Genomic DNA, 25,922 nt, shown 5'->3' with positions numbered 1-25,922 from the left:
TCTTAGTGCACCTTGCACACGGCCCTGAGAGGGGATTTGAAACATCAGTGGCTGGGGGTGCACTTGCTGGCCGCCTCTGGCCCTATGAGCTCGGCCTGCACCCCTCCCTAGGACCCCATCTTATCAGAGAATGCTTTGGAACATTCTCTGAGACAGTCCACATCTCATGAAATCTTCACACCCTCCCCCTATGAGAAAATGTATTAACCATCAGTACAACTAAATGCGATTTCAGTTTTATATCTTTATGACTATTTTCCCAAGTAAGGGGGAAAAAAAATTTTATCAGGCTACCCTCGCCTATTTTCAGCTCCAGGTGGCCACCGCAATGACAGCTCCTGGGGGGTCTTGTGTCTTAGGGTGGAGCTCCTGGAGGGTGGAGTCTGACCCCTAAATGTCTTGCATGTTGAGGACACCATAAATATTTGCTGCACTGGATCAGATGTCAAGAATCTTTTTTGTTCATGTGAACATTATTATTAGATTTTCATATTAACTAATGTCCTCTGTGGAGAAAGACCCATTTCTCGGCACATTAACCCAACACAACTGGACAGAAGGTAACGTGGTTCTGTCCAGTTCACAAGCACACTCCACCGCCTGTTCGTTGCCTGCTCGAAGCCAAGTGAGGGGAACATGTTCTACTTGCCTCACTAGTATAGTGTCTCCTGGATATCTAATGCTGGAAAAAAATGAATTCTTAGATTTTTCTCACCCAGAGTTTTTAGATGTAGAGCTTTGCTCGGCATTAATAAAATATCATTTATCCCATTACTTTAGATTTGGGTTTGTCTTCCGCGTAGCCTGCATGAGTGATTTGTAGACACTACAGGTGTCTTCTGTTGGCAGGCCTTTCGGGGTCGCAGGGATGCTGCAGGGAATGAAACTACTTTCAGAGCCTTGTCTTGGGACGTGGGGTTTGACGGCAGCAGAGGTAGCCCTGTGGCTGCGTTGGGATAGGGAGCCATTCACCCAGTCCTGCTCTGACTGCACTACAGGAAAGAAGCTACCAATTCAAGTATATGTATTTTCAGTTCCAACCCAAGCTGAAGAATCAAAGACATCTGGGCCCTTGACCCTTCCTTGCTGCTGCAGATAAGTAAACTAGTGAGCAACGCGACTTCTTGTTTGCCACGCGCCTGGCTATGGAACCGGGCTAACGGTGCTGGCTGAGAGGCTGAGGCCTTGAGCGCTCACTGCAGCGCGTGCAGTGTGGGGGACTGACAGCTGAAGGGCCCCAGGCACGAGGTGGGGTGCCGCTTCTCCTGCCAGGTGTGTGCAAGGAGGGTCTGAGCCTTTATCCCCGACCACGGGACATGTGCAGATGATCCCCATCTGGGAAACCAGAAATGGAGGCAAGGAAGGCACAGTCAACTCCACTGTCCACGGAGGCCACCCCAATCTCAGCCTCAGCCCCAGCCGCAGCATCCTGGGGACAAACACATCCCACAGTTCTCCCTCCCTTTGGCAGTAGCCTGAACCTCACCAGGGCAACTTATCCATCTTGTTACATGAATTTCCGTTCATTCACAGATGCGCAGCAAGTGCTTATATGCCCAACACTGTGCTTCTCCCACTTTTCTTTAGCTACAGAACTCCTCACACTCTCCTCACCAGCCACACCAGCCTCACAAATTCTCACTGGTGCTGTCCTCCCTCGAGCCACAGGGCCTTTGCACAAGCTGTTTCCTCAGCCTGGAGCTCTCCTCCCTTCAGATCTTGATCTCAGCTCAAGCACCCCCTTCTGAGGCAAACCTTCCTGACCCCTGCCTCAGTCCCCGCACCGTGTCCATCTAAGTACTCATGGCACCATGAGTCTCCTGCCTGGCACTCGTCACAGCTGTACCGTGGTGGCTTATTACCATTTGTGCGTAATGTTTTCATTAGTGTCTGTCTCCCCCTAGATCATAAGGAGAGCTAGGAATGGTACTGTCTTTGCTCATCCCCAGAGCCTGGCTCACGGAGTGGGGCTTCATAAATATTTGTTGAGTGACTGAATCCTTGCTAATGTACCTAACCTACAGTCTTAATGCCCCACAGACAGTAGGAATTTGTATACCAAATGAAACATAACAGAATCCATTAATGAGGGATCACAGAGTGGGCTACACTGACCACTGCTGGTTCTGGTGGTGAGCTGGATGGAGCGCCATTTTGTAGAAAAGAAAGAGCCGTGGGGCTGTACTCCGGCTGTTTGGCTGTTCGAGTGCCTCTGCTCTTCACCCTGCGCGGTGGTGTTTAGATTTTTTAACGATTAACAAAACAACACCCTTATAACTGGCATTCCTGCACAAAAACAATGTTACCACTGTGAGTTGAAAATCCAACACCATTTTCCCCACTGACATTGTTTGTGAGTACATGAAGTTTCTTAGGGATGCAACCATCATAGAATAGACCATCTCAGATGAAAAGACGCAAGAGACACAGACGGCTCTACTACCCAGAGCCAAGCTTACTTCATTTGACCTTTGGAGGCTGTAAGGATGGGAGGGCACACCATGCCTCCTCCTCAGGGGAGTGCAGAACTCAAGCCAACCAGCTCAGATCCTCAAACTGGGTGCCACAGCCCCAGATGCCACCTGAGCGCGTCCCGTAACATCACCTCAGAGCTGACTGCAGAGCCATCACCCCCTGGGCGGACACAGGCTCAGGTTGTCAAGGAGACCAGCCATACCCAGGACGGAATGCACCCAGGGCTGAAGTCAGACTTTCAACGGAGGAGAAAGAACCCATTCCCCTTGGCAGGCCTCAAAGATACAGTAGGTTCATGTGTCACAACAGATGAAAAAACTTGAAGCGAGAGGTTAAGACATCATTACTCTAGTTTTCTGGGCAGCGGCGGAGGGAGGGGGTGGCACTCACCTAGTCCTTCTCTGAAAGACAGTCAGGCTACTTGCCTTGCAAGGGGCTAGAAGGTGGGCTGTGTAGAGAGGCAGGCAGGAGGGGTTTTCTTTTCATAACCTGTTTCCCTGGTGCCTGACAGCCCTGGGCAATCCACAGCTGGGGAGTCTTAGACAGCCGGGGAGGGGGAGCCCAGGGCCTTATGTCACCCAGGCCACCCTCCAAGGCCCATCTTCTTGGCCTGTCTGGGCCCCAAGGGTGACAGGAGCCACAGGCAGGCAGCAAGGGCCCCCCTCTCGGGGTAAAGGAGCCGAGTGATGTAGCAGACAAAGGGCAGAGCAGAGAGAGAACAACCCAAGGGCCAAGGTGGGCAGCTCTTACCCACCCCCTTCCTCGCCCCTGCCCTGAAGGAAAGTTTCACTGAAGACCCGGCAGACCCTCTAACTAGGAACACATTCCCTCCCTCCCCTCTCAGCCTGGACTGCATGGCCCAGATAACCAGATAAGGGCCTCTTTGATTTCCAGTGTGTTTACACAGGTCTCGGAAAGGATCGACCATATCCAGGCAAGTCAGGGCGCCTCCATGGTGGGTGAGGGGGGCGGACGCCTTACCTGCTCCTGGGAATTCATCACGCGCAACTTCATCTGCTTCAGGTACGTAGAGGTGAGGGGCATGTTGTAATCGATAATCCCGGAGACCAGAGGAGAGGGAGGCTCGTTTTCTGGCGGAAAGAAGAAAAGGAAGCCCCTTTCAGCCTGTGCTGTGGGCCACCAGCAGCCTGGCACCCACGTGGGGGACCCAACACAGGGACTGAGGAGGAGGGAGGGGAGGCCGGAGATCGCTGACTGGGGGCTCACCCGCCGTGCCTGGCCCGTGGATGTGGACTGCATGACGCTTAAGTGCCAGTGTTTAGTGAGAGAGTTCACCTTTGAAAACCAGGGATTTCTGACTCCTTTGAGAAATGGAAGGTCTGGCCGCACAGGGCCCGCACTCTCACGTGGCAGACACCCACTGCAGCTGAGCAGCAGCCGCTCCTTTTAGACAGAGTGTGAGGGCTCCATTTTGCCACAGTCCCCACCCCTCCCTATTGTGCTGCACACTTTCACTCAACGATGATGCCTGCCAGGCCCCTGAGGTCATTTAAGTTTCCAATGCTGGCCTAAGCCAGCTCACATGCCACACTGTCCCACCCCGTCCCCCAACCCCCACGGTATCCCCCCCAAAGCACCGTCAGGGACCACATCACTTGCAGGTCTGGGCCAGGCCTCCAGTATGCCCAAATTCTAGTTCCTCTTTCATCACACAGAGAGGAGCATTGTTCCTCCCATTTATTGCTTTCTTGTCCTGAACATCAAAGTAACGCATATCCCTTTTGTAGAGCATTTGCAAAGTGTGGAAACATGTAAAGAAAAATTTTAAAAACCATAATTGCACCAAGAAGCTTGGCATATGCTTGTTTATTTTTTCCCTGTGATTTCTCTTTTTTATATACTTGATATCACAATGCATACAGAGAATTACAGTCTGCTTAAAAAAACTTTTTTTTGCTTAACATTTTCTCATAGGCATTTCCCCCACCATCAAAAATCTCGTTTTGCTTTGCAAATATAATTTTTATAGCCCTGTACTATTTTATCCTATTTTCCTTAAGTCATTCCCTTATGATTGATTACTTAGGTTGTTTGCTATTGGGGGTTACTATAAACACTGCAGGGGACATCCTTGTGCAGGAATACTGGTCTGTATTTATGATCGTTTCCTTTTTAGACCAGACTCCAAGACGTGGAATTTGTGGGTCAAAGGGTAGGAATACTCGGAAACTCTTGAAATGTCTGGCCATGCTGCCTTCTGCAAAGGCTCCTGCAGTGGACACTGCCCAGCCGTTGTGTTCTGCATCTTGGGTGCCACGGTGGGTACCATTTAGGAGAGACTGCAGTGGCACAGGAATAAGTCAAGAAGACGAGAAGCATGATTCGAAAGGAGCCCATCACCTCTCTCTCCAGTCCAGCTTCCCCTTCAGATGTCTCCTGCTGTGACCAAGCTCGAAACCCTGGAGTCACCCGCTGGGACCCGTCACACGAAGCGGGGCCTCATTTCGTCACTTAGTCGCTTGACCTGGCTTCACCCTCCGTCCAGGGAATAGTCTTGGTTACCTGTTCTCTGGTTGCCTCTTCCCCCCGTCTCCAAGGGTGCCAGGCCTTTGACCCATGTCCCCCCTGGTGCCTAGTTCTGTTCATGGGCTGGGGTTTGAGTGGTGCGAGAAGTGGGAACGACTTCCAGACGGGCCAAAGCCTGCACGTCACCACAAGCACCGCGCCCAGGAGATGCGCTGGACGGGAGCGGGTGACAGGGCTGAGGTGGAGAGAGGCAGGGATTTGCAGAATCTGCCGCTCCAGAGCCAGAGCCCAGGCCAGACAGGCCCCTGCGACCTTGAAAACGCTCTGCTGAGGGAGAGAAGCCAGACGCCACAGGACAAATACTTTGTGATTCCACGTGGATGGAACATCTAGAACAGGCACATTCACAGAGACAGAAAGTAGAAGAGGGCTTCCCTGGTGGCGCAGTGGTTGAGAATCCGCCTGCCAATGCAGGGGACACGGGTTTGATCCCCGGTCCAGGAAGATCCCACATGCCGCAGAGCAACTAAGCCTGCGCCACAACTTCTGAGCCTGTGCTCTAGGGCCCGCGAGCCACAACTACTGAGCCCGCGTGCCTAGAGCCTGTGCTCCACAACAAGGGAAGCCACCGCAATGAGAAGCCCGTGCACCGCAACGAAGTGTAGTCCCCGCTTGCCACAACTAGAGAAAGCCAGTTCGCAGCAATGAAGACACAACGCAGCCAAAAATAAATAAATAAATAAATTTTAAAAAAAGAAAGAAAGTAGAAGAGAAGTTACCGGGGACGGGTGTCTGAGAATGGGAAGTTACTGCTTCACGGGTCCACAGTTTCTGTTTGGCGTGATGAAAATGTTTTGGAAACAGACAGTGGTGATGATTGCCCAGTGGTGTGACTGTAACTAACATTGAGTTGTACACTTAAAAATTATTAAAATGGCACGTCTTGTGTTGTAAATATTTTGTCACAAAAAAGAAAAAAGGCAAAAAAAAAAAAACCCCAATAAAGATGTATTTAAAAAAACCAATAAAGGTGTACTAAAAAAAAAAAAAAACAACAAAAAGGAAGGATGTACATAAAAAAAAAAAAAAAAGGTAAGAAAAAAGGCCCCTGCAAACTAGGGGGAGAAACTACCCAAAGGGCACCAGGCAGTTCCTACTTGGCGCAGATAGGAACAGCCCTGCAGAAAACAGGGTCCATGCGTCTTGGGATGGTGTCCTTCTGGTGACTGTACAGCTTGAATAACACTTCTTATCGAGTTTCATAAAAATGCAGAGCTTTGTTTTGCTTTTTTTTTTTTTTTGCCTTTGGGCTGTGCCATGCGACTTGTGGGATTTTAGCTCCCTGACCAGGGATCAAACCCAGTCCCCCTCAGTGAAAGCGGTGAGTCCTAACCACTGGACCACCAGGGAATTCCTTGTTTTGCTTTTTAAAGCTATATTGTCTTACGCAGAATTTCTGTTTGTCCAGGAGGAGGTAAATGTCACTAATAGAATGTCTCAGAAACTGGCTTGGAATGGGCCAAACCTTTCTTTTTCTTAAGGGATTTCCTCTTGGTCTGTGGCAGAGGGATTCTCTAACACCAGTGCACACTGGCCCCTCTGACACAGATGCCCAGTGCTGTGGGGAAACTAAAATGCACTTTTGTGACCTTGGGTCCTCTTCTTCTTGCTGCCCCACCATCAACCCAGACGTGACCTCTTTCAACCCAGGGGCGTGCTGGGACCTGGCCTCCGCAGCTCCATGAGGTTGGATACAATACGTGAGGCAGACACTGCAGCCACATTGAGATGAGGTCACTCGAGAGAGCCGTGGTTCCTGGTTTGGAATGTGGGTCTTCAGATGGAGGACTCTGCCGTTTCCATTTCATTTCCTCAAAGACGTGGTTGTCTGCTGAAAAGCTGCTGGACAACATGGTAGATGAGAAGGGACCCCCACCCTAAGGGTCGCCGGTCAGAGACTCAAATGAAGACTTCGTTGGCTGCCATGGCGACGCTCTGTGTTTGGTTGTCCATGGAGGCCGGACACTGTGTTCCTTTATGGATGGCCACCCGTGTCCTGCCTGAAAGCCATGACTACTTACGAAAAGGTAACTTTAAAAAAGCCAGGTATAGCTAGGTTTAGGAGAAAACCCACAATGGCTGGGAAGGCACTCTTGGGGGGTGGGAGAAGGGGTCTTCCTTGGCCTGTTCCCTCCACAGCAGGTCCACCGATCAGAAACTGCTTCCAGGGCCCGGAGGTGAGCCAGGAGAGCTCGGGAAGAGGAGGCCGGACGCCCTCGTCTGGGGAAGCAGGGACATCCCAGGCGCACACACGAATCCATCCGAGATCGGTGTGCAGTGAAATGCTTGCATCTGCAGTTCCAGAAGTGAGGGTTCTGTCGGGGAGGCGGGACCTTGGTGGGTGGGACACGTTCCAGGTGAGGGAACATGCCAGGGAGCTGGCTGTGGGAGGCCAGAGCTCGGCCACACCACAGCAAGAAGACAGGCAGGCAGGGTTTTCGGCAGTGGGAAGCCAAATGGTTCCAGGGGTGGTAAGTGCCACACACGAAGATGAACAGCTTACTAGGAAAGAGCTAAGGAGCAGGGCCAGTGGGGGCGCCATGGAGTCCGGTGCTGGCGGCGGGATGGGGGATGAGCTAAGGTGGACACACGAACAAGGAAGAAGTGGCTTCCCTGGGCTCTGATGGGCAGGCCAGGTCCCCGCTGTGGTCAACAAATACAGTGGCCACGCCTGAGCCACTACAAGTAACCTGAGACCACGGGTGAGTTAGGAGCTAGGAAGGGTCACGGAGCTGAAATAACCCAGTAGGTTGTTGGTGAGAGAAGCAGAGAAACCACACAAAGAAATGTTTCGACACCTTTTTGCCAAGAAAAACTGAAACCAGCCCACGCACTAGTCCTAGTTTTACAGGCCTTGAAAATAACCAGCGATGTAGAGGTTCTCCCAGGGCCAAGCCGAGAGCTGATCACAGCTGGGCTCCAGTGACATTTGCCAATCAACGCAAATTCCAGCTGAGGTGGTGGCCCGGATCCTCCAGGTGGAACACAAGGTGGCAATTCTCAAGAGTTTCCCCCTACAGGATGGAAGAACTCCTCCGTCCAGAGACATCTGTAGCTGCTGGATGCCAGGGTGAGACCTCTCGGGGTCAGAGCTGGGGGTTGAAGGACGTGTGCACGATGAAGGCCTGGCACAGAGGAGCCTCGAGAGCGGCCAGCCTGCCATGGGGCTCAGATTTGGAACTAGAGAAGCCAGGCCTGGGGCTGGCTCAGATGAAAAGACCTCTCTCCCAGGGAAGCGAATCAATAGGTCAGCAAGTCTTCAAGGAGCACTGATGTGTGTGCGTTCAGGGTGGGGACGGTGGGGGGAAGGGCGTAGGGACGGTGCCTGTGCTCAGCAGGGCAGGACTGATGGCGAGTCCATTAGCACTCCAAGGAGGAAGAGCTCACAGGGCTGTGAAGGAGCTCCAGGCAGCCTTGTGGAGGGGGGATCTCAACAGGACTTCCATTCAATCACTCAGATGACAGCCACTGAGCCCTGCCAGAGCGCCACGCAGACCCTCCCGCGTGGTGCTCCCAAGGACTCCGTGGGGTGGGTGCTCGTGTTAATAACCCCACTTTACAGATGAGGCAGCCACACGTGGGGAGGCTACGCAACCTCCCCAGGTCGTATAACGAGTGAGTATGAGAGCCAAGAGAGGACAGGCCAGCACAGGAGAGACTGCAAGGGCAGAGGAATGAGCCGGGATGGGGTCACATGGGGCAGGACAGGAAGGGGGGATCTGCAGGGGCCAGGCAGGGAGGGGGTTGGAAACCACAGAGGAGTCTGGGCCCGGCTGCAAAGGCGCTGCCACCTGAGTGGATGGCTCTCGCTGAGGAAGGGACCCTTCGGTAGGTGACTGGCGTTGCCCACTGCTAACTCCTAGTCTGCAGCCATGCAAATGGTATTACATCACATCAAAGAAACGTGAAACGTGCCCCCGAGGCCCCTCACCCCTGCAGCCAGAGCTGGGCCCAGGGCACACCCACTTCTCATCTCTGCCTCCTCCAGTCCAGACTCAGGGGCTGGTGGAAGAGGAGAGTGGAGCCGGCAGGCCCTGGAATCTCCCATCCTCGGACTTCCTGATCCCCGGCAGCCTCCTTTGTTCGTGCTTCTGGCGCTGGGGGAGGGCACAGGGCTGTCCAGCCCCCAACCCCCCCCACCCCGCCCCCGTGCCGGGACAAACCACTGAGCAGGGGAGGCTGCTTTGCTTCCTTTCTTTCTTTATAACATGAGGCCAGGAAGCGAGGCGTCCTCCCAGCAGCCCCTCGAGAAGGCTCCATCCTGTTCCCTGTCTCCCTCCGGCCCCACCTTCCTGGGACAGGAACCTGGGGCCTGCCTCTGGGCCTTGGGGCAGGCTCTGATTTCCCGGAGGGCGGGCGAGGGAGGAGGGAAGGCTGGCAGAGCAGGGGTGCCTATGAAAGAGCGGTCGGAGCAGCTGACCACATCCAGAGAGGCCAGCATGGCAGGCGGAGACAGGATCTCCAGGCTCTCAGCTGGGGCAGGAGAAGGGAGAACCTGCCAGCTGGTGAGGGTGGTCCAGGTGCTAGTGCCTCTGGCCATCAAGCAGACAGGGGAGCCTTTCAGCCTCTAAGGCTCTCCACTGGCAGCCTCCAGAAACCAAAGCCTTCCCTTTTGCCCAGCGGCCAGGTTGTGGACCCAGGGTGCTCACCTGGGTGGGTGACTGACCGTGCATCTCCCCGTGGGACACCTGGACATTGGCAGCCTTGTGCCTGGGTGGTACAACAACATGGTGGTAGGGTGGGGGACAGGCTGATGCTCCCTAGGCAGCCACGGCACCAGGCGCCTGGCAGAATGGGCTCGTTTAATTCAATTGCATCCTCATGAAAACCGAGACGGGGGAATTCCCTGGTGGTCCAGTGTTTAGGACTTGGGCTTTCACTGCCATGAGTCTGGGTTCAATCCCTGGGGATTGGGGAACTAAGATCCTGCAAGCTGCGTGGCGTGGACAAAAAAAACAGAGAGGGAAGCATTACTCCCATTTGTTGATGGGAAGGTAAGTTCTCCTGCCTTCTGGGGACCTCGGACAAGTCACCCTACCACCTCTCTGTGCCTCCTTTCCTTAGCTGTGAACAGGGACAGAGCCCTCACAGGATCACAGGGGCTGTTATGAGCAGCTGATGTTCAGAGAGGCCCCTGAACCTGCTGAGGGACACACAGCAGGGAGCGGGGCGGCACACCCAGGCCTGCCAGACCCCAAGCCCAGTTTCTGAGACACTGAGGCCACACAGTCTCCTGCTCCCTCAGCATCTCCTCCTCTCCCTGCACGGGAAGCTCCACTCCTGGGGACAGGGAAGTGGCACTCTGCCCGAGGACAGGCAAGCATGGGCACGGCGCAGCCTCACTCTGCCTGCCCTCTGTCTCGCTGGCACAAGCCCCTGGACAGAGAGGCTCCAGCACAGAACCCAGGAAGCTGGGGCGTGTGCTCTCGGCCTCTCCCCCTCCCTTGGTCCCCCCTCCCTCCCCCTGGAGACCTTGCTGCCTCTACTGGGGAGTCGGCGACGTGAGGATGTCCTCCACACCAGCCTGCAGACGCCCCAGAGCAGCCCAGAAACACAGCCCCTCTTGGCCTGCCTTTGTTTCCCCCAGGTTCTGTGTCTGACTCTGCCAGTTGCTATGGAAACGATTAGGCCAGCGCTGGAGGGGACAGGCGGATGGGCGGGCAGGGACCACGCAGCCACCACCAGGGCCCGCGTCCCTGGGACCCAGACCCGGGCAGGGCGGGGAATGCAGCAGGGAAAGCCTCCTGGCCCACTGGCAGGTACCAAGTGCTGTCTTGGTGCAGGGGTTGCAGCTGCTCAGCGGGGGCCAGGCCACGTGGGGCAGGGGCCTCACTCAGGCCCCACACGTTATCACAGTAACTGCCACAGCCATGGCTCACTCCTCCTGCATGGGAGCCCTGTGCCAGGTACAGGGATTAATTCTCATATTTCATCAGAATCCTGCCCCCCCGCCACCAGATAGGTGCCATTGTTAACTCCATTTCACAGATGAGGAAACTGAGGCTCACAGAGGTGAAGTCACTTGCTCAGAACACACGGCTGCTGAGCGGCAGAGCTGGGATCCGAACCCACCCAGTGCGGCCCTGGAGCCCCTGCTCTTAAACCAGGAACGCAGCACTTATGAGGGATTAACTAGATTAACTCCTGTCCCTCATACTTTAGTGGTCATCCAATGAGCTCAGTGAAGTGGCCATGGCCTAATGGCCCCCAAGGACAGGAAAGCCTCTGGGTCTGGTGAGGTGGCTGCTGTCCGAAGTCGTATCGGGGACTACCAACCAGGAGGACGACCTCACTCGACACCTGTGCTCCAATTTCTTTGCTGTCGTCGGGCCTCGTTGTTGGTTTTTCCACGTATTTGGTGGATGCCACTTGGGCGCCACCTGAGTAAACGGCTCACCCTTCATTCCGAGTCTGTTCCCATCCTCAGGCAAATGCCCACCGACCTCAGCAACCTTTGCGGGCCTGATGCCTAGAAGCCCTGGTAAGTCACCCGCCGGGGCATCATGTCTCAGTGCTGAGTTAAACATAACGGCCTGTCTCGCTAGGCCAAAGCCACCTGCGAACAGATGGCCCAGACTTACTGGAGGCCTCTGGGATGTTCGGGTAGAGGCTGTGGGAGACTGAAGCGGGGATCTCACTGGGCAGGGCAGAGCTGGAGAGCTTGGATGTCGGTCTAAGGGACCACCTTCGGCTGGTCACAAGTACTCTGGGCATTTTCAATTCTAACGAATCCCCACAGATCTCCTGGGGGTGCACTGGGGGTGGGGGGCAGGGGACAAATACTTAGGGAGGCCTGCTAATGGCAGGTGGGTGGCTATAGGGTAGGCGGGTGCACGCAGTGGGGGGTGTGCTCCTGTCCTCAGAGAGTGTACAGTCGGGTCAGTGAGACCAGATCCACGTGCACGCCGCCTGGGGTGAGATCTGGGAGGCAAGTACTGCAGAGCTTAGGGAACGGGGCGAGGTGGCCATTTCCGTCTGGGACCTCGGTGGGAGAGGAGAGTCTTGAAGGGCAGTAGGAATGCGCTATTGGTTTTTAAGTGAAACTTGACATTTAAAAAAAAGTTTTAAAAAAAACGAACCTAAAATGAGGCTCTCTGGGCAGCTCCATGGACCCACACTGGCCTCTGGGAATTGTGACAACTGCTGGCCATGCACTTTTCTGTCCGTGCCAGCAAAGGGCAGGCCCTTCTGGGGGAGAGCCCCTCCCCGCAGAGCCTCCCCTGAGCCTCCAGCACGCCCACCTCCTCCCCTACCTTTGGGCTCCAGGCCGTTGGAATTAAAGTGCATCCTCTTCTGACACTCTGTGCAGCTCATCAGGAACCGGGTCACAGCCTCTCGCGGAAGGAAGGCGTAGGTCTCGGCGATCTGGGAGAGAGAGGAGGTTTGCTGTTACATGGACCCGTGGGGAGGTGGCTTGGTCACCGGTTCACCAAGGGCTGTGCTTTGGTGGCAGGCACTTTGCCCTTGCCAGGAAGGGCAGGGATTTGAGGAGCAAGGAGCAGATGTCTTAGAGTCTCAGCCATGGAAATGAGTCAGTACTTCTGCAGAATACCAGCAGTTGTAAATTTTTCAATTAAAGAAGCTTAAAAATTGAATGAGCAAAACAATGAAACATCATCTCGTCTTTAACCTATGTTCTCATAAGTTGGGAATAGTCCTCTCAGCATATCATTGCTACTACTGAAAAATGACTTGATAAACATTGGTCTAGGGTAGGAGGAGACAACTTCCACAATTCGAGATGAAGAAACTGAGCCTCACTTACAAAGCGACCGGCTCCGGGCCTATAAATGGAACCCGAAGCTCTACAAGCTATTCCTTGATCTACTCACAGATCAAGAGAGCTGTGAAAGGCTGATGCCAAGCGGTTCGATTTTTCAAATTGGACAGACTCTTAGGGACCCCCTTGTTCCAGGTGAGTTTATGAGGCCCAGAGAGGTGAACCAATCCGCCCAAGATCACACAGCTCCTTAGAGCAATGCCAGACTAGAAACCAAGCTCCAGGTCACGCCCCATAGCTGGCTCCAGGGGGCCTCCCCTAGCTAGGGAGAAAGACTAAGCAGTGTGGGAGGGAAGCTGAAAGAGATGGGAGGCGACACAAGAAAGAGACTGGGTGGGGGAGTGGGGAAGAGCGGGGTGTGGGCCCAGAAGCTCAGTCCTCTCCTCTTGTTCTGGGTTTTGAGAAACCCACTGGTCCTGGTTTGGCTGCCTGAGGGGCCCAGAGGGACCTCTTGGACCCGGGTTTCCCGGCTGAGGCCGGTGGCTGCCCAGTTGCTGGTTTTCACGTTTCCCAGAGCCCAGGCCCTTCCACTCCTGTCCACTAAGGGGCAGCACCACCCTAGCATTCCGCCGTTCTCGCCGCAGCCCAGTCGGGAAAGTTGGCCAAGGGTGCTGGTCAGCCCACAGTAGGAGGGGCTGCTCTCCAGGACGCACCTGGTCTGCTCCTGCGGGGTGGACACGTGCCCAGCCCCATCTCTGTGGTGGCTAGGAAGCAGGGCGGGGTGAGGCAGAATGGATGGGGTTGGGGGGGTGCCAGGGGGCCCCCCCGGCTGCGGCCAGGCCGTCAGAGGACCAGCTTAGGCTGTGCTGCCTGCGGAGCTCCAGGGGCCGCTCCTGCCTGGTGGCCGGCTACAAATGCAGAGTTGATCTTGGTGACACAATTGTTATTTCTCAGCTGATTTGATGCTCTGTGGAGCAGGCAGGCTCCTTGATGAGTTATCTCCCTTCCAAATTCCCTGTCTGATTGCCTTCCTCTGGAGGTCAGGGACAAGGGCAAAGCCCTGCTCTCTGATTGGAGCTGGTGGATGGGAGGGTGTGAGGGCCGAGGCACGGGGGCTCTCCTGCCACGCATGTGGACATCTTCATCCCCGGCCAGGGGCTGCCTGGTAGTCTTAGGGGTGGCAGGTCCCTCTTGGGCCTGCGGGGTCGGGAGGGATGGGTCCTGCTGAGGGGCTGACGGCTGCAGGAGTCAACGGGTAAGAGGGGAGGATGCCCGCTGTGCCAAGCAGAGGGCCAAGGCTCAGTTGGGCCAGCAGACGACCTCCTAGGTGCCCGAGGTGTGGCCTCTCTGGTCAGGCCCCAGAAGAGCTGAGGTGAGGGCGTGGAGGAGGAGGGTTGCAGTCTGCTGGGAAAGGAAGGGTGACACCATGGGGAAAGAAGCCCTACTTTACTACCCGGAGCTCACCGGCCGCTGGGCAGAGACAGAGTTTCTGCAGGGCTCAGGGAGAGCCTCCTGGGTGGGCTGCTCTGCTGAGGGCTGCCTGTGGCATAGGCAGAGGCCCTGCTTGCCGCCTGGCCCACTGCGGGCACAGGGACAGTTACAAGAGAGCGTCCTACCCAGGGGCCGGAGTGGCAGCCCCAGCTCTCCCGGCCTTGGCAGGGACCCAGCAGTATGCAAAGGCTGGCCGGAGTGCCACAGGGAGGTGGCGCACCGGGCACACGCCTTCTGGCCCTGGGTCCCATGGACGGGCAGGTGGGCTGGACCAAAGGCGGGTGGGTAAGAAGTCCTTGGAGCTCTCCGAGGGCCCGGGAGGGAAGCCCTGCCCTGCGTGGCTGGAATGTCTGCAGCCTCGCTAAGCGCTCCCCGGGGAGCCAGTAAAGTGCAGAGTCCAGCTCCACGCTGCTGCAGGGACCCGAATGGAGGACGATGCCTTCCCCCACTGGGGCCTTCGACCTCCTGTGGGCATCTTTTGGTTCATGCTCCTGCCTTGTCCACATGAGAAATGGGACCTCCATTTGTTTGACTGCACAGATGCCCAAGGCCACAGGACCCACAGGATGAGCTGAAACAAGGAGGACCATCCCAGCTGATGCCCTGGTCAGTAGGATGGTGGTTTTCAGATAGTTTTAGAGCTACAGACAGTGTTCTGGAAATAGACTCTTATCCTGAAGCCCAAAACATGACACAGATAAAGATGGAGCTGTTGCACTTAAGAGGGGAAGCTCCAGGACCCCTGTCCCCACCCAGCTGCCCTTGGAGCCCCTGGACTGTCTGTTGCCTCACGCTCAGGCCTCCTGCCTGGACACTGAAACACATAAATGAATGCGCCTTTCACGTTTTTCTTAGTAGTAAAAACTGAGTGAGATTTCGCTGGCAGGGAGAGCAGAAGCTATTTGCAGAGTTGCTGACTTGCAAGGCCCCATTTTCGGTCCCCAACTCAGAGGTCAACAAAGACAGATGAGGCCAATTGGGGGGATTTGCACCACTTTACAAGATCCTCCTTCTGCCCTGCGGGTGGATTAGCACGTGGTGGGCCTGCAGCAGCTGCTGACCACATCTGGCCCCAGCTCCAAAGTGGTCTGGGCAGCCAGATCAGGACTCCAGAACCCGATCTAGCCTACTAGCACCCTGGGAAAGAGGAAGGAAGCAAAGGGGATCACCCTAATTCAGATGGGTGCAGACACCAGAAATGCCCCTTGAAGAAGGACCAGTCCTCTATGTGGCTTCAGCGAACTTTGTAGAACCCACACCCCTGCCTTGGCACGACTCCCCGGGATCCTCTGGACCTCAGGTCACGCTGCGTCAGAGGCAAAGTAAGGCAGGGGCTTCTTGCCCAAGATGGGACTCCCCTGTATTGTCCGTCGTAAACAGCCATCCACCCCTGGCTCAGAGACCTCCGGTTTCAGAAAAGCTCATTACCTGCCCTCTCTGATCCCTAGAAAGTCCTTTGCCCACTGAAGAATGCGCCTCCTTTCACGCCCTGAACAAGCCTGCCCATCTCCCTTCCAGGCTCCGGCTCCCTCAGGCACCCCAGGCCTGTAAGAATCTGGAAGGTCCCAGGTGTCCCCAGAGACAGCAAGGCAGTCCCAGGATTCACGTTTGGTAAAGCACACACAGGCAGGTCCAAAAACCCCTCCGAAGGGCCTGACGCAAAGCCCGCAGCGCCAGGCTGTGCCTCTCTGCACCCAGCAGCACGGAGTTTCCTTTGGGGGCGGGGGCGGGTCTCTTTCCACAGGCATGGATGGGGCTGAAGAGCTAGGCTTGGGCTGAGGAAAATGGGAGCAGGTGAAAAGAGGAGGACAAAAGCATGCGGGCACCGCCCCATCCCCCCAAAAGGAAAAGGGTGGCAACGAGAAGGGTGACAGATGGAGAAGAGGGGGGAAGGGAGAGGAGGCACACAGGGGAGGAAGGGGGTACGGCGGCCCCCCGGCCTCACACCCACTGCAGGAGGGCCTGGCCTGCTCCCTCAGCCCTGGCCCTGCTGCTGAAATTCCAGCTCTGCACGCAGCCCAGCTGGCTCGCTGCCAGTCATGTGCCAGCTCCAGGCTGGGCAGCGGGAAGTGGGGCACGCGGCGGGCATATGGACGAGAAGCCAGGAAGCGCAGAGCCAAGGGCTGGACGTCCGCTTGGCCCAGAGACGCAGAGCCTGGCGGGTGCAGCCAGCCCCGCCCTCTCCGCAGCACAGAGCTCGAAGACCCCAGCCTTCGTAAACACCCAGGAAGTGCCCGAGGGCGAGACTGGGGGCTGGGCACCCAGGGGACCAGGGAAATCATGAGGTCTGGTTGGTACAAGCAAGTCAGCGGACCCCACTAGCTGGCCATAGGAGGTTTGTAGAGAGGTGGCATGTGTGGTGCTCAGGGTGTGGGCTCTGGGACAGCTGCCTGGCTCTGAACATCAGCTGGATGACCTCAAGGCAGGTTTATTCATCTCTCTGAGCCTCGCTTTCCTCATCTGTAAAATGGGGGTACAGCAGCACCTGCTTCATCCGTGTGATGGCTCAGAGAGCTGGTGCAGGGGACGTGCTGAGCGCAGAGCCTGGCACGTGCCGGCTCCCAGCAAGGCAAATTCAACGCTGAGAAAGTGTGCGGGGTTGCATCAGTACCAAGGGGCCCACACAGGCCCCAGCTCGGGTATCCCTCCCTCCATTTATGACCCTCCGGTGGAAATACCCTCAGAACTCCCTTCCCACAAGCCGTTGCCCAGCGCACAAGTGCTGAGAAGCAGTAGAGGTCGGGGCAGATAGGACAATCATCTCCTGCTTCCCTCAGCCCGACCCCTCATCTCTCTGAGGTCCTTGTCATGCGGGTCCATCCTTAAGACTCATTTAGAGCAAAGGCCATCTTCTGAGGACAAGGACAAACCAGATTATTGGATTTTTTTTTTTAAAAATCAGGCCATATGGGGAAACTATAGACTTATACAGGCCACCTCCGCTGCACTCCAAGGGTATTTATAAAAGAACTTGGAGGGTTCGCATCCGCTTTGGGTGAGGTAGCCCCATCACAGAGGGGCAGGTCTCTAGGAAGCCAGAGAGAAAGTCAACGCAGAGCTGACTGCCACTTCAGTGCTGTGTGACCTTAGAGCGGTAGCCTACCTCTCTGGGTCTCAGTTTCCTCGACTGTGAAATGGGCCACAGCACCTCTGTCACAGGACTGCTGTGAGGCTTGAATGAACATCAAGTGCTTGGCTTTACTGGTTCAGTGGTGGGTGCCAGACAAGTGGTTCAGAGCCGGGCATGAGCCATGGCAATGGGGGTCAATGGCGGGGGGCAGGACCAGAACCCAGGCAGGCCCCTCCTGCTCCGGCCACCATCCCCTCCACTGCCCGGTGTGTGATGTTTCCCACCCTGCTCTCTTCTGTCTACCCAAAGTTTAGATTGCTAGCTCACCTGCCACCTTCTCCATGAAGCCCCCCTGGCTTAGCACTGAAAGTTGGTGTCTGGAGGGGCCTTTGCTGAGCGACCAGGCGTACCTGGGTTCTTGCTCCCTCAAAGCTAGTCTTGGACACATTTCTCTTTCTCGTATCTTGGTTTTGCTCTCAGCCCCCCCACCCCAAATCGAACTGTGCTTTCCTAGAGGGTGAGGCCCAGGTCCTCAGACTTCCCCTGGGGAACTTCCAGCACTGACTTCACAGGGTCGTAGGGGGCTGAATGAACTCACACATAGGAGTATTCAGGACAGGCCTGGCACACAGTAAATGCCATGGAAGCATTTGCTCTGATGATTATTATTATCTAGCCACCCCACCCCCAACTGCGGCCCCAGGCTGGGGCTGGGGGGATGGAGTGAAGCAGAAACCAGGAAGAGGAGGGCTTTCCTCCTTCCCTCATCCCTCTCCTTCCCTCCCTCTCACTCCCTTCAACCTGCTTCTCCTTTGTGCTCAGACCACAGAGCCCGCCCCCTCGCCCCAGGAGCCATCTCTGGCTGCCATGCCCTTGCCCTGTGCCCCCCTGGGTCCCCAAAGGCTGTTTCATCACGCCTCAGCTCCCTGCCCCACCCCCCTGCCCAACATGTGCGGATCCCATGGCCTCCTGCCAAGGCCTGGGGCTGCCAGCAGAGGCAAAGAGACAGAAATCTCACCGCTCGGTAGGTTTTCTTCTGCCCAGCGTGCTTGGGGGCTTTGCCTGGCTCCGCTGAGCTCTCCACATGCATCGAGTAGATGATGTCAAAGAAATCTTCCACCACAGCGACCCGCTTCAGAGAGATGCCCTCCGGCTCCGACAGGCCATCTGCCCCCTGCGACAGGGTGGACAAGCTGTGTTAGTGTCAGGGATGATGGCAGGGTGAGAGCTGGGCCCTGTGGCTGGGCAGTGGGTCAGGGGCAGGGACACCGCTGCTCGCTGACCCCGTAAGGCCTCCGACGGTAGGTCTGGGGGGCTGGGGGACAGGAGCCTGCTGAGAGGGCCGCAGGGAGGGGGCTTCCAGAGTCAAGGGTGGCTGCTGCTACTAAATCTGCCGGAAACAATGGGCAGAGAAAAACAACAAATTAAAAAACCAAGAGCCACCATGTTCACAATTTCAGACAGATTGTGCCAGGCTCAGAAGGGAGCTTTCGAATCACACACTGTGCCAAGACCATCCTGGAAGCCTCTGGGGAGGGGGGCGGTGCTAACTAGATGCGGCTCCATCCAGAGCTCCCCAATTAGCAGTCACCTTTCGCTGTGGTCGGGGGCTAGGGTCCCAGGGAAACGGCTCAGATCACCTGGGTGACTCCTGCCTCGCCCTGGCATTTCAGAAAAGCTTTTCACCGCTGCCCACCTCCCCACTCCAGCAGCTGAGCGCCGGCAACGGCACCCGGGCTCTTTGTGTGTGGAGACGTAGAGAATGACAGACACAAGGCCACGTGGAGGTGGCAGGGCCACAGGAGTGGGGTGACCGTGGACCCCCCGAGCCTCTTACTGGGCTGGCACGAGTGCTGTCAGCTGGCCCCAAAAAGGAGTGCCAGGATCTCAGGGACACTGGGCTTTCAGCCACCATCTCCCAGAGTGGAGCCTTGGAGGGCCCCGGGGGTTTCAAAGAGGAAGAGCAAGCAGTGTTTGGGAGGGAATCTGGGAAAAAGGAGGCAGGCTCTTCTCCAAGAGTGCTCAAAACACACATCTCCAGTAGAATTCTTCCCCAAGGATCCCACTCAAGAACGTTGGCTCTCTGGAGGGGGAAAGGGGGTGTTCTTCTGGGGGCTCACAGCTGTCTCCCCAGCGCAGAGCACAATGCCTGGCACACAGTAGGCTCAATAAACAGCTGCTGAATGACTGGGTGGTTGTAAGCGGCAGCCAGGCAGGGTAGTTTAGACACACACTTCTCCAGTTGCAATGGGGCCCCATCATTGACGTGGCTGTGTGACCCTCAGCAGGTATTTTGCTTTTCTGAGCCTCAGGTCCTTTACCTAGAGGCTGGGCATAACGGAAGCACCTTTCCCATAAGCTGCAGAGAGGAGTAAGTGAAATGTGTGCGCGGCACTTAGCACCAAGCCTGGCCACAGAAACTGCTGGATAAATATTGTCATTAAGAAGTGCTTTGCCCATTGCCAAGCTTCCCCCAGCCAGGACGGGGCTGAACATCGCGACAAGCCTGGGAGACCGTTAGGGTCAGGACCTGCCTGTGGGATGGTGGCTGGTAAGGGTCAGAGCCGGCTCAGGACTTTGGTCTTTGTCGTCCAGGGAGAATCGAGGGCACGCTGAATGGGACACTCACTCACAATACATTCTGGGCACAGGCAGGGTTTGCTTTTATCCAGCAATTTTCTCAACGTGCCATGATAGGATAGCAGGGCTATCTCTTTGCCAGTGGCCCACTTGAGAGCAGGTGGAAAGGAAGGGCATCTGGGACGTAGGGACCAAACACTAGGGCTAGTGGGCAGCGTCCATGAGTGATGACCCTGGGTGGTGACCCCACTGGCCCTGCATCCACTGCAATGGGGACTTCTCAGCAGGTACGTGTGTGTGTGTGTGTGTGTGTGTGTGTGTGTGTGTGTTCGCGCGCCTGTGTAGGAAGAGCAGCTTGCTGGTCCTGACTGCTTGCTGTGAGATCGTAGGCAAACTCTTCAACCTCCCTGAGCTTCACTTATGAGATGAGCTGTAAAATTCCATGACTGCTATTCTTAAACCCTCTCAGAAGTTACTGTTATCTCCGTCTTGAGGATATCTGAAGTCCCCCTCTGAAGTCCTGGGCTCATCAGTGACTAATTCATTAGCTGACTTGTAACTACCAGCATTTTGGAGATCTTCAAATACTGCCGTGACAGAGATGCATGGGACAAATATTATGACAGGTCAGTTACAATACACTGCTAACCAGAGGTTCACATTGACAACAACAAACAAAAGAAACTTAAGAATGAAAATACAACTGGGTTTCTATTTCTTGAGCGGGGGTGGGTTCAGTTTATAAAAAGCCATTGATCTGAACACTTACAATTTGTGTACTTTTCTGTGTGTCTGTTAAACTTAATTTTAAAAGGTATATTTTTTAAAAGTATAATGGGGTGGGTAGTTCCAGATTTCAATAATCTGAGTCCCAGAGGCATAATGATGGGTTTCGCTGCTTACAAGTGAATAGACTCTCTGCTCATAAAATTGTTTCAGGCCAGAACACAGATACTTCTGGAAAAAGTTGATAAAATTTGATGAGAAGGAAGAGAGAAAAAAGACAATCTGATGAAAGATAATATTTTAGATAGGTGAGATGGAAAGTGCCCCCTAACCAGCTTGGTGACCTTGGACAGGTCACTTCTTCACGTCTTAAAACTCAGTTTCCTGGGCTTCCCTGGTGGCGCAGTGGTTAAGAATCCACCTGCCAATGCAAGGGACACGGGTTCGAGCCCTGGTCCGGGAAGATCCCACATGCCACGGAGCAACTAAGCCCGTGCACCACAACTACTGAGCACTCTAGAGCCTGCAAGCCACAACTACTGAAGTCTGCATGCCGCAACTACTGAAGCCTGCACGCCTAGAGCCCATGCTCCGCAACGAGAGAAGCCACCGCAGTGAGAAGCCCGCGTGCCGCAACTAAGAGTAGCCCCTGCTCGCCGCAACTAGAGAAAGCCTGTGCACGGCAACGAAAACCCAATGCAACCAAAAATAAATAAATAAATTAATTAAAAAAAAAAAACAACTCAGTTTCCTCTCACCTGTAAAATGAACCTAAAAGTCCTAGTTGGATGTTCCAAGGCTCAGGTAAGAACGTAAGTCAGGCATCTGCCACATAGATCCATTCAGGTTACAGAAGGGGTCCCCCGAGGTAATAACCACCATCAGAAGAGATGCAGAATCTTATGCAAAATAACATGCTAATAAGGCTGTCACAAATACTTGGAATAAGCTTTCCTAAAGTCAAGGTATAACTAACGAACTCAGATTAAACAGCAAAACACACTGCCCAGTGCCTGACCTGCCTCGGTCCCAGCCTCCCACCTCCATTCACAGGGAGGCGCGGGTAACCAACAGCTTTGTACCTGGCCCAACGTGACCATAAAATTAACCCAGAGAAACTATTCAGGGATGCTCCCTCTTTAAAAATGGATTGTCGGGGATTCCCTGGTGGCACAGTGGTTGAGAGTCCGCCTGCCGATGCAGGGGACACGGGTTTGTGCCCCGGTCCGAGAAGACCCCACATGCCGCGGAGCGGCTGGTCCCGTGAGCCATGGCCGCTGAGCCTGCGCGTCCGGAGCCCGTGCTCCGCAGCGGGAGAGGCCACAACAGTGAGAGGCCCGCGTACCGCAAACAAACAAACAAAAAATGGATTGTCATCTCCTGTGCTGTTCAAACCTGGGTCCTGTAATCGGTCTATCTCAACTGCAGAAATGTACACGGGAAACGAGAGGGCCCGTAGCAACCAGAATTCAAACCACACAAGGTCTGCAGAGCCACACCTTGAACTGTCCTCTGGTGAGCTGTGGCCACCTGGACACCATGTGTACTACACCCTGAGGGTGGAACACCAGGATATCTGTGTGGCCTTCAAGGAGAACCCTGGGAAGAGAACAACGGGATCGCACGGCAGTCACGTGCCACAGACAGCTCTGCCATGCCCTGCATCCACAGAGGTAATAACTTTCATGCTAAACGCTGCAGGAAAGACATGCCTTTCCTAGCCGAGAATCCAGACGCAGTACTACAACGCTTGAGCTGCTAATTAGGGAGTGGACAGCACCTTCCGCATAGCCTTGGGATGCCTCTGCCAACCACCTCTGCTTTGTACCCAAGTTAGCTTAGTCTGATCCACAGCCCTAAGCAAGCTGGGCCCTGGGTTGACAAAGGAAGCTCACTTCATCTACAGGCTGGATAAAGAGTGGGGCTGGAGCCTCTTGGCTATTCCCCACTTCCTGGGAACGCCAACCAGGAGTGATGGAATGGAACCCAGCAGCACCGCATGGGAAGATCCATGAAAAACACATGGTCAGGGCTTCCCTGGTGGCACAGTGGTTGAGAGTCCGCCTGCCGATGCAGGGGACACGGGTTCGTGCCCCGGTCCGGGAAAATCCCACGTGCTGCGGAGCGGCTGGGCCCGTGAGCCATGACCGCTGAGCCTGCGTGTCCGGAGCCTGTGCTCCGCAACGGGAGAGGCCACAACAGTGAGAGGCCTGCGAATCGCAAAAAAAAAAAACAAAAAAAAACACGTGGTCAGTTGTGCAGGACCGACCTCTGGGGCCTTCCTGTGTGGGGAAGAATATTGCCATGGTAACTTACTACATCCTTTTGAAACAGCTAACTCCAAAAACAGCCAGCCAGACTTGGGCCAACAAAACCAGACATGGCAATAGTTGTTAAAAATTCATGGAGCGGGACTTCCCTGGTGGCGCAGAGGTTAAGAATCTGCCTGTCAATGCAGGGGATACAGGTTCGAGCCCTGGTCTGGGAAGATCCCACGTGCCGCGGAGCAACTAAGCCCGTGCACCGCAACTACTGAGCCTGCGCTCCAGAGCCCGCTTGCCTACAGCCCGTGCTCCGCGACAAGAGAAGCCACAGCAATGAGGAGTCCGCACACCGCAACGAAGAGTAGCCCCTGCTTGCCACGACTAAAGAAAGTCAGCGCGCAGCAACAGACCCAACACGGCCAAAAAAAAAAAAAATTCATGGAGCTACAAACTTTCTTGGTTATTACCATCTTCCTTAAAACCAGCCCATCTGGGTTCCAAACTAAAGACCAGGTTGCAAGTCATTGAGGAAACCACCAAATGTCTACTTAAGCAAGGCTGGTATTTCAGAATATTTATAACAATGGTTCGCAAAGTGTGGCCCCTAGGCATCACCTGTGAACTTGTTAGAAACGCAATTCTCAGGTTCCACCTCAGACCTACCAAATCTGACACTCTGAGGATTTTAATAGACCCCCCAGTTGATTCTAATGCATGACAGATTTGGGGAACTGCTGATTAGAATGTCTCTGTGATTGAGAAAGGGAGGTAACTAGTAAGGAAACTGGCATTGGATAATGAATATAAACATGTTCTGGGACTTCCCTGGTGGTCCAGTGGTTAAGACTCCACGTTTCCAGTGCAGGGGGCCCGAGTTCGATCCCCGGTCAGGGAACTAGATCCCGCATGCTGCAACTAAAAATTCCGCATGCCACAACGAAGATCCCGCAGGTGGCACAGCCAAATAAATATTTTTTTAAAAAAAAGAATAAAAAAATAAAAATAAAAAAATAAAAAAATTTAAAAAAAAAGAATAAACATGTTCCGTGCTGCCAGGCCTAATATATTAATACTTTCTTCTCCAGGGAAGACCCATTTTCCTAATGGTGGGAAGAAAAGAATCTCATTGGACAACATTAGTATGAATTCAAAACACCTACCCAGAGGCTTAATGTGGCTAATGGATAGAAAGAGCAGGAGTGCCCAGCATCCTGACATCTGATTTTTAAGTCCTCCCTGGCAAAATTAATTAATACTTAAGCAGGTCATCCCTTGACGGGTCTTTTTCTGGCTTCCTCAGTTTCCTCAAATGATCTGAATGCTCGGCACAAAGGGGACTGCTGTGCCCAGGGCTGCAAACCTAGGAGAGAGATGAGCATGTCTTCCCAGGCCCCTGCCTGGGTGGCCTCGCGGGCTGTTGTTGGGAGTCATCTCTCAGGTGAGCTCCTGAATCTGACTGAGTTTTGCCCGTCTTCCCACTAAGCCAATTAAACGGACTCCTGCCCTTGATGGCAGGTGAGGTCCAATTGCTAATGGATTGCAGTTCTGTCATCTCCACTGGAACTTCAAAGTCACTTGCTGGTAATAAGTTATACACTTATCAAAGTGGGCTCACCGTTTCAGGCCACCGGGGTGCCGTTTAGTGCACCACCATCACTATAGTAGTGGCATATGCCTTCCAGCAACGAAGTGTCCATGATTAAGAGAATGAGGCTAAACAGTGGGGACATTTCTCAATTGGGTTCCTAAGGTAGAGGAAGAAACCATGCAAACAGTCCTTAGGATGAGCCCTTTTGGTGCAGCTCTCGACAAAGAGTAAAAATCAACGAGCTTCCCTGGTGGCACAGTGGTTAAGAATCCGCCTGCCAATGCAGGAGACACGGGTTCGAGCCCTGGTCTGGGAGGATCCCACATGCCTCGGAGCAGCAAAGCCCATGTGCCACAACTACTGAGCCCGTGTGCCACAACTAGTGAGCCCACGTGCTGCAACTACTGAAGCCCGTGCGCCTGGACCTGTGCTCCTCAATGGGAAAGGCCACCGCAATGAGAAGCACACGCACCACAACGAAGAGTAGCCCCCGCTCGCAGCAACTACAGAAAGCCCGCGCATGGCAACGAAGACCCAATGCAGCCAAAAATAAATAAATTTATTTCAAAAAAAAATCAACGAGATTGCTGTCAGAGGAGAAAGTCAGTGAGCAGAACCCACCCCTGGGGAAACACACCCTTAGCTACCACTTGTTTGGGAGCCCAGGACTTCAGGAGGTTGATTGCACAGACACGTGTGAAGATGCTGCCCCATCCCATCAGGGCCAGCCAGATTACAGGCAAAAGCTACTGCAAACGCTATTAGCTGCGTGTTCCTCCCAACTTCTGGAACTGTGGCCATTCCTCCCGTGCCCCAAACCACACTTTAATCAATTCAGGCGGGACCAAGGTTTTGGAAATGGGGGTAGCAGTTTTTGGGGAGTGCCCACTAAGTCTCATTCCAACTACTGGTAGGGCTGAAAGAAGACCCAAGGGGAGGAGTCAGCTTCCTGCAAAGGGTCCTCAGAGGGAAAGGAAAATGGCGGAGATGAAATTTAAAAAGCAAACTAAATGGAGAGAACGAAAAGAACAGAAAACCAGAATGAAAACTGTCACCCAAATATCCAGAAATTCTTTCCTCAGAATCTCCAAGAGAAGCCGGTCACAGTTTGTAAAGGGCACTCAGATGACTGAGAGGGGCCGTTACTTTAATGGGACAAGGACAGTATTTGAATTTCCCTACATTATGAACACTACTTACTGCAGACTGGAAACCAAAACCAAAAGCAGAAAACTCCAAGATAAAGATTCACAGCAGAATTTTCGGACCCATGGTTGCACTGAGCTCTGTAGGCCTGGATGGGGCGGAGGGATGAGACCTCCCCCCGCATAAATAAATAAATACAAAAACAAGGCGTGGAGGACCTAATGTTGCCTCTTCTCCACCCCTGTGCACAATCTCCAACTGTTAGTGCAGAGCCGCCACCGCATCGCACCTGCCATCTGGAACAGGCCTCATATA

General features: G+C 54.4%; 1 protein-coding gene across 3 annotated transcripts in view; it reads right to left on the bottom strand.

Moving 5' to 3' along the window:
* NOL4L (nucleolar protein 4 like) overlaps positions 1-25,922 on the bottom strand; it is a 129,042-nt gene that overhangs the window by 59,349 nt on the left and 43,771 nt on the right. For all 3 annotated transcript variants that reach the window (XR_003427165.1, XM_027078606.1, XM_027078605.1), the window contains exons 2-4: positions 18,322-18,477; positions 12,276-12,387; positions 3,457-3,566 (exon numbers count right to left, since the gene is read on the bottom strand). Coding sequence is in view for 2 of the 3 variants with exons in the window: in XM_027078606.1 (XP_026934407.1) it covers positions 3,457-3,566; positions 12,276-12,387; positions 18,322-18,477 (378 nt within the window). In the remaining variant the exon portion in view is untranslated. The remainder of the gene's footprint in view (positions 1-3,456; positions 3,567-12,275; positions 12,388-18,321; positions 18,478-25,922) is intronic.

Source organism: Aethalodelphis obliquidens, unplaced genomic scaffold (genome assembly GCF_003676395.1).
Source record: "Aethalodelphis obliquidens isolate GAN/ISIS:26980383/991018 unplaced genomic scaffold, ASM367639v1 scaffold42, whole genome shotgun sequence".
Taxonomy (NCBI): Eukaryota; Metazoa; Chordata; class Mammalia; order Artiodactyla; family Delphinidae; genus Aethalodelphis; species Aethalodelphis obliquidens.
Note: the sequence above shows the minus strand (reverse complement) of the source record. Positions and strands in the feature narration are given on the sequence as shown.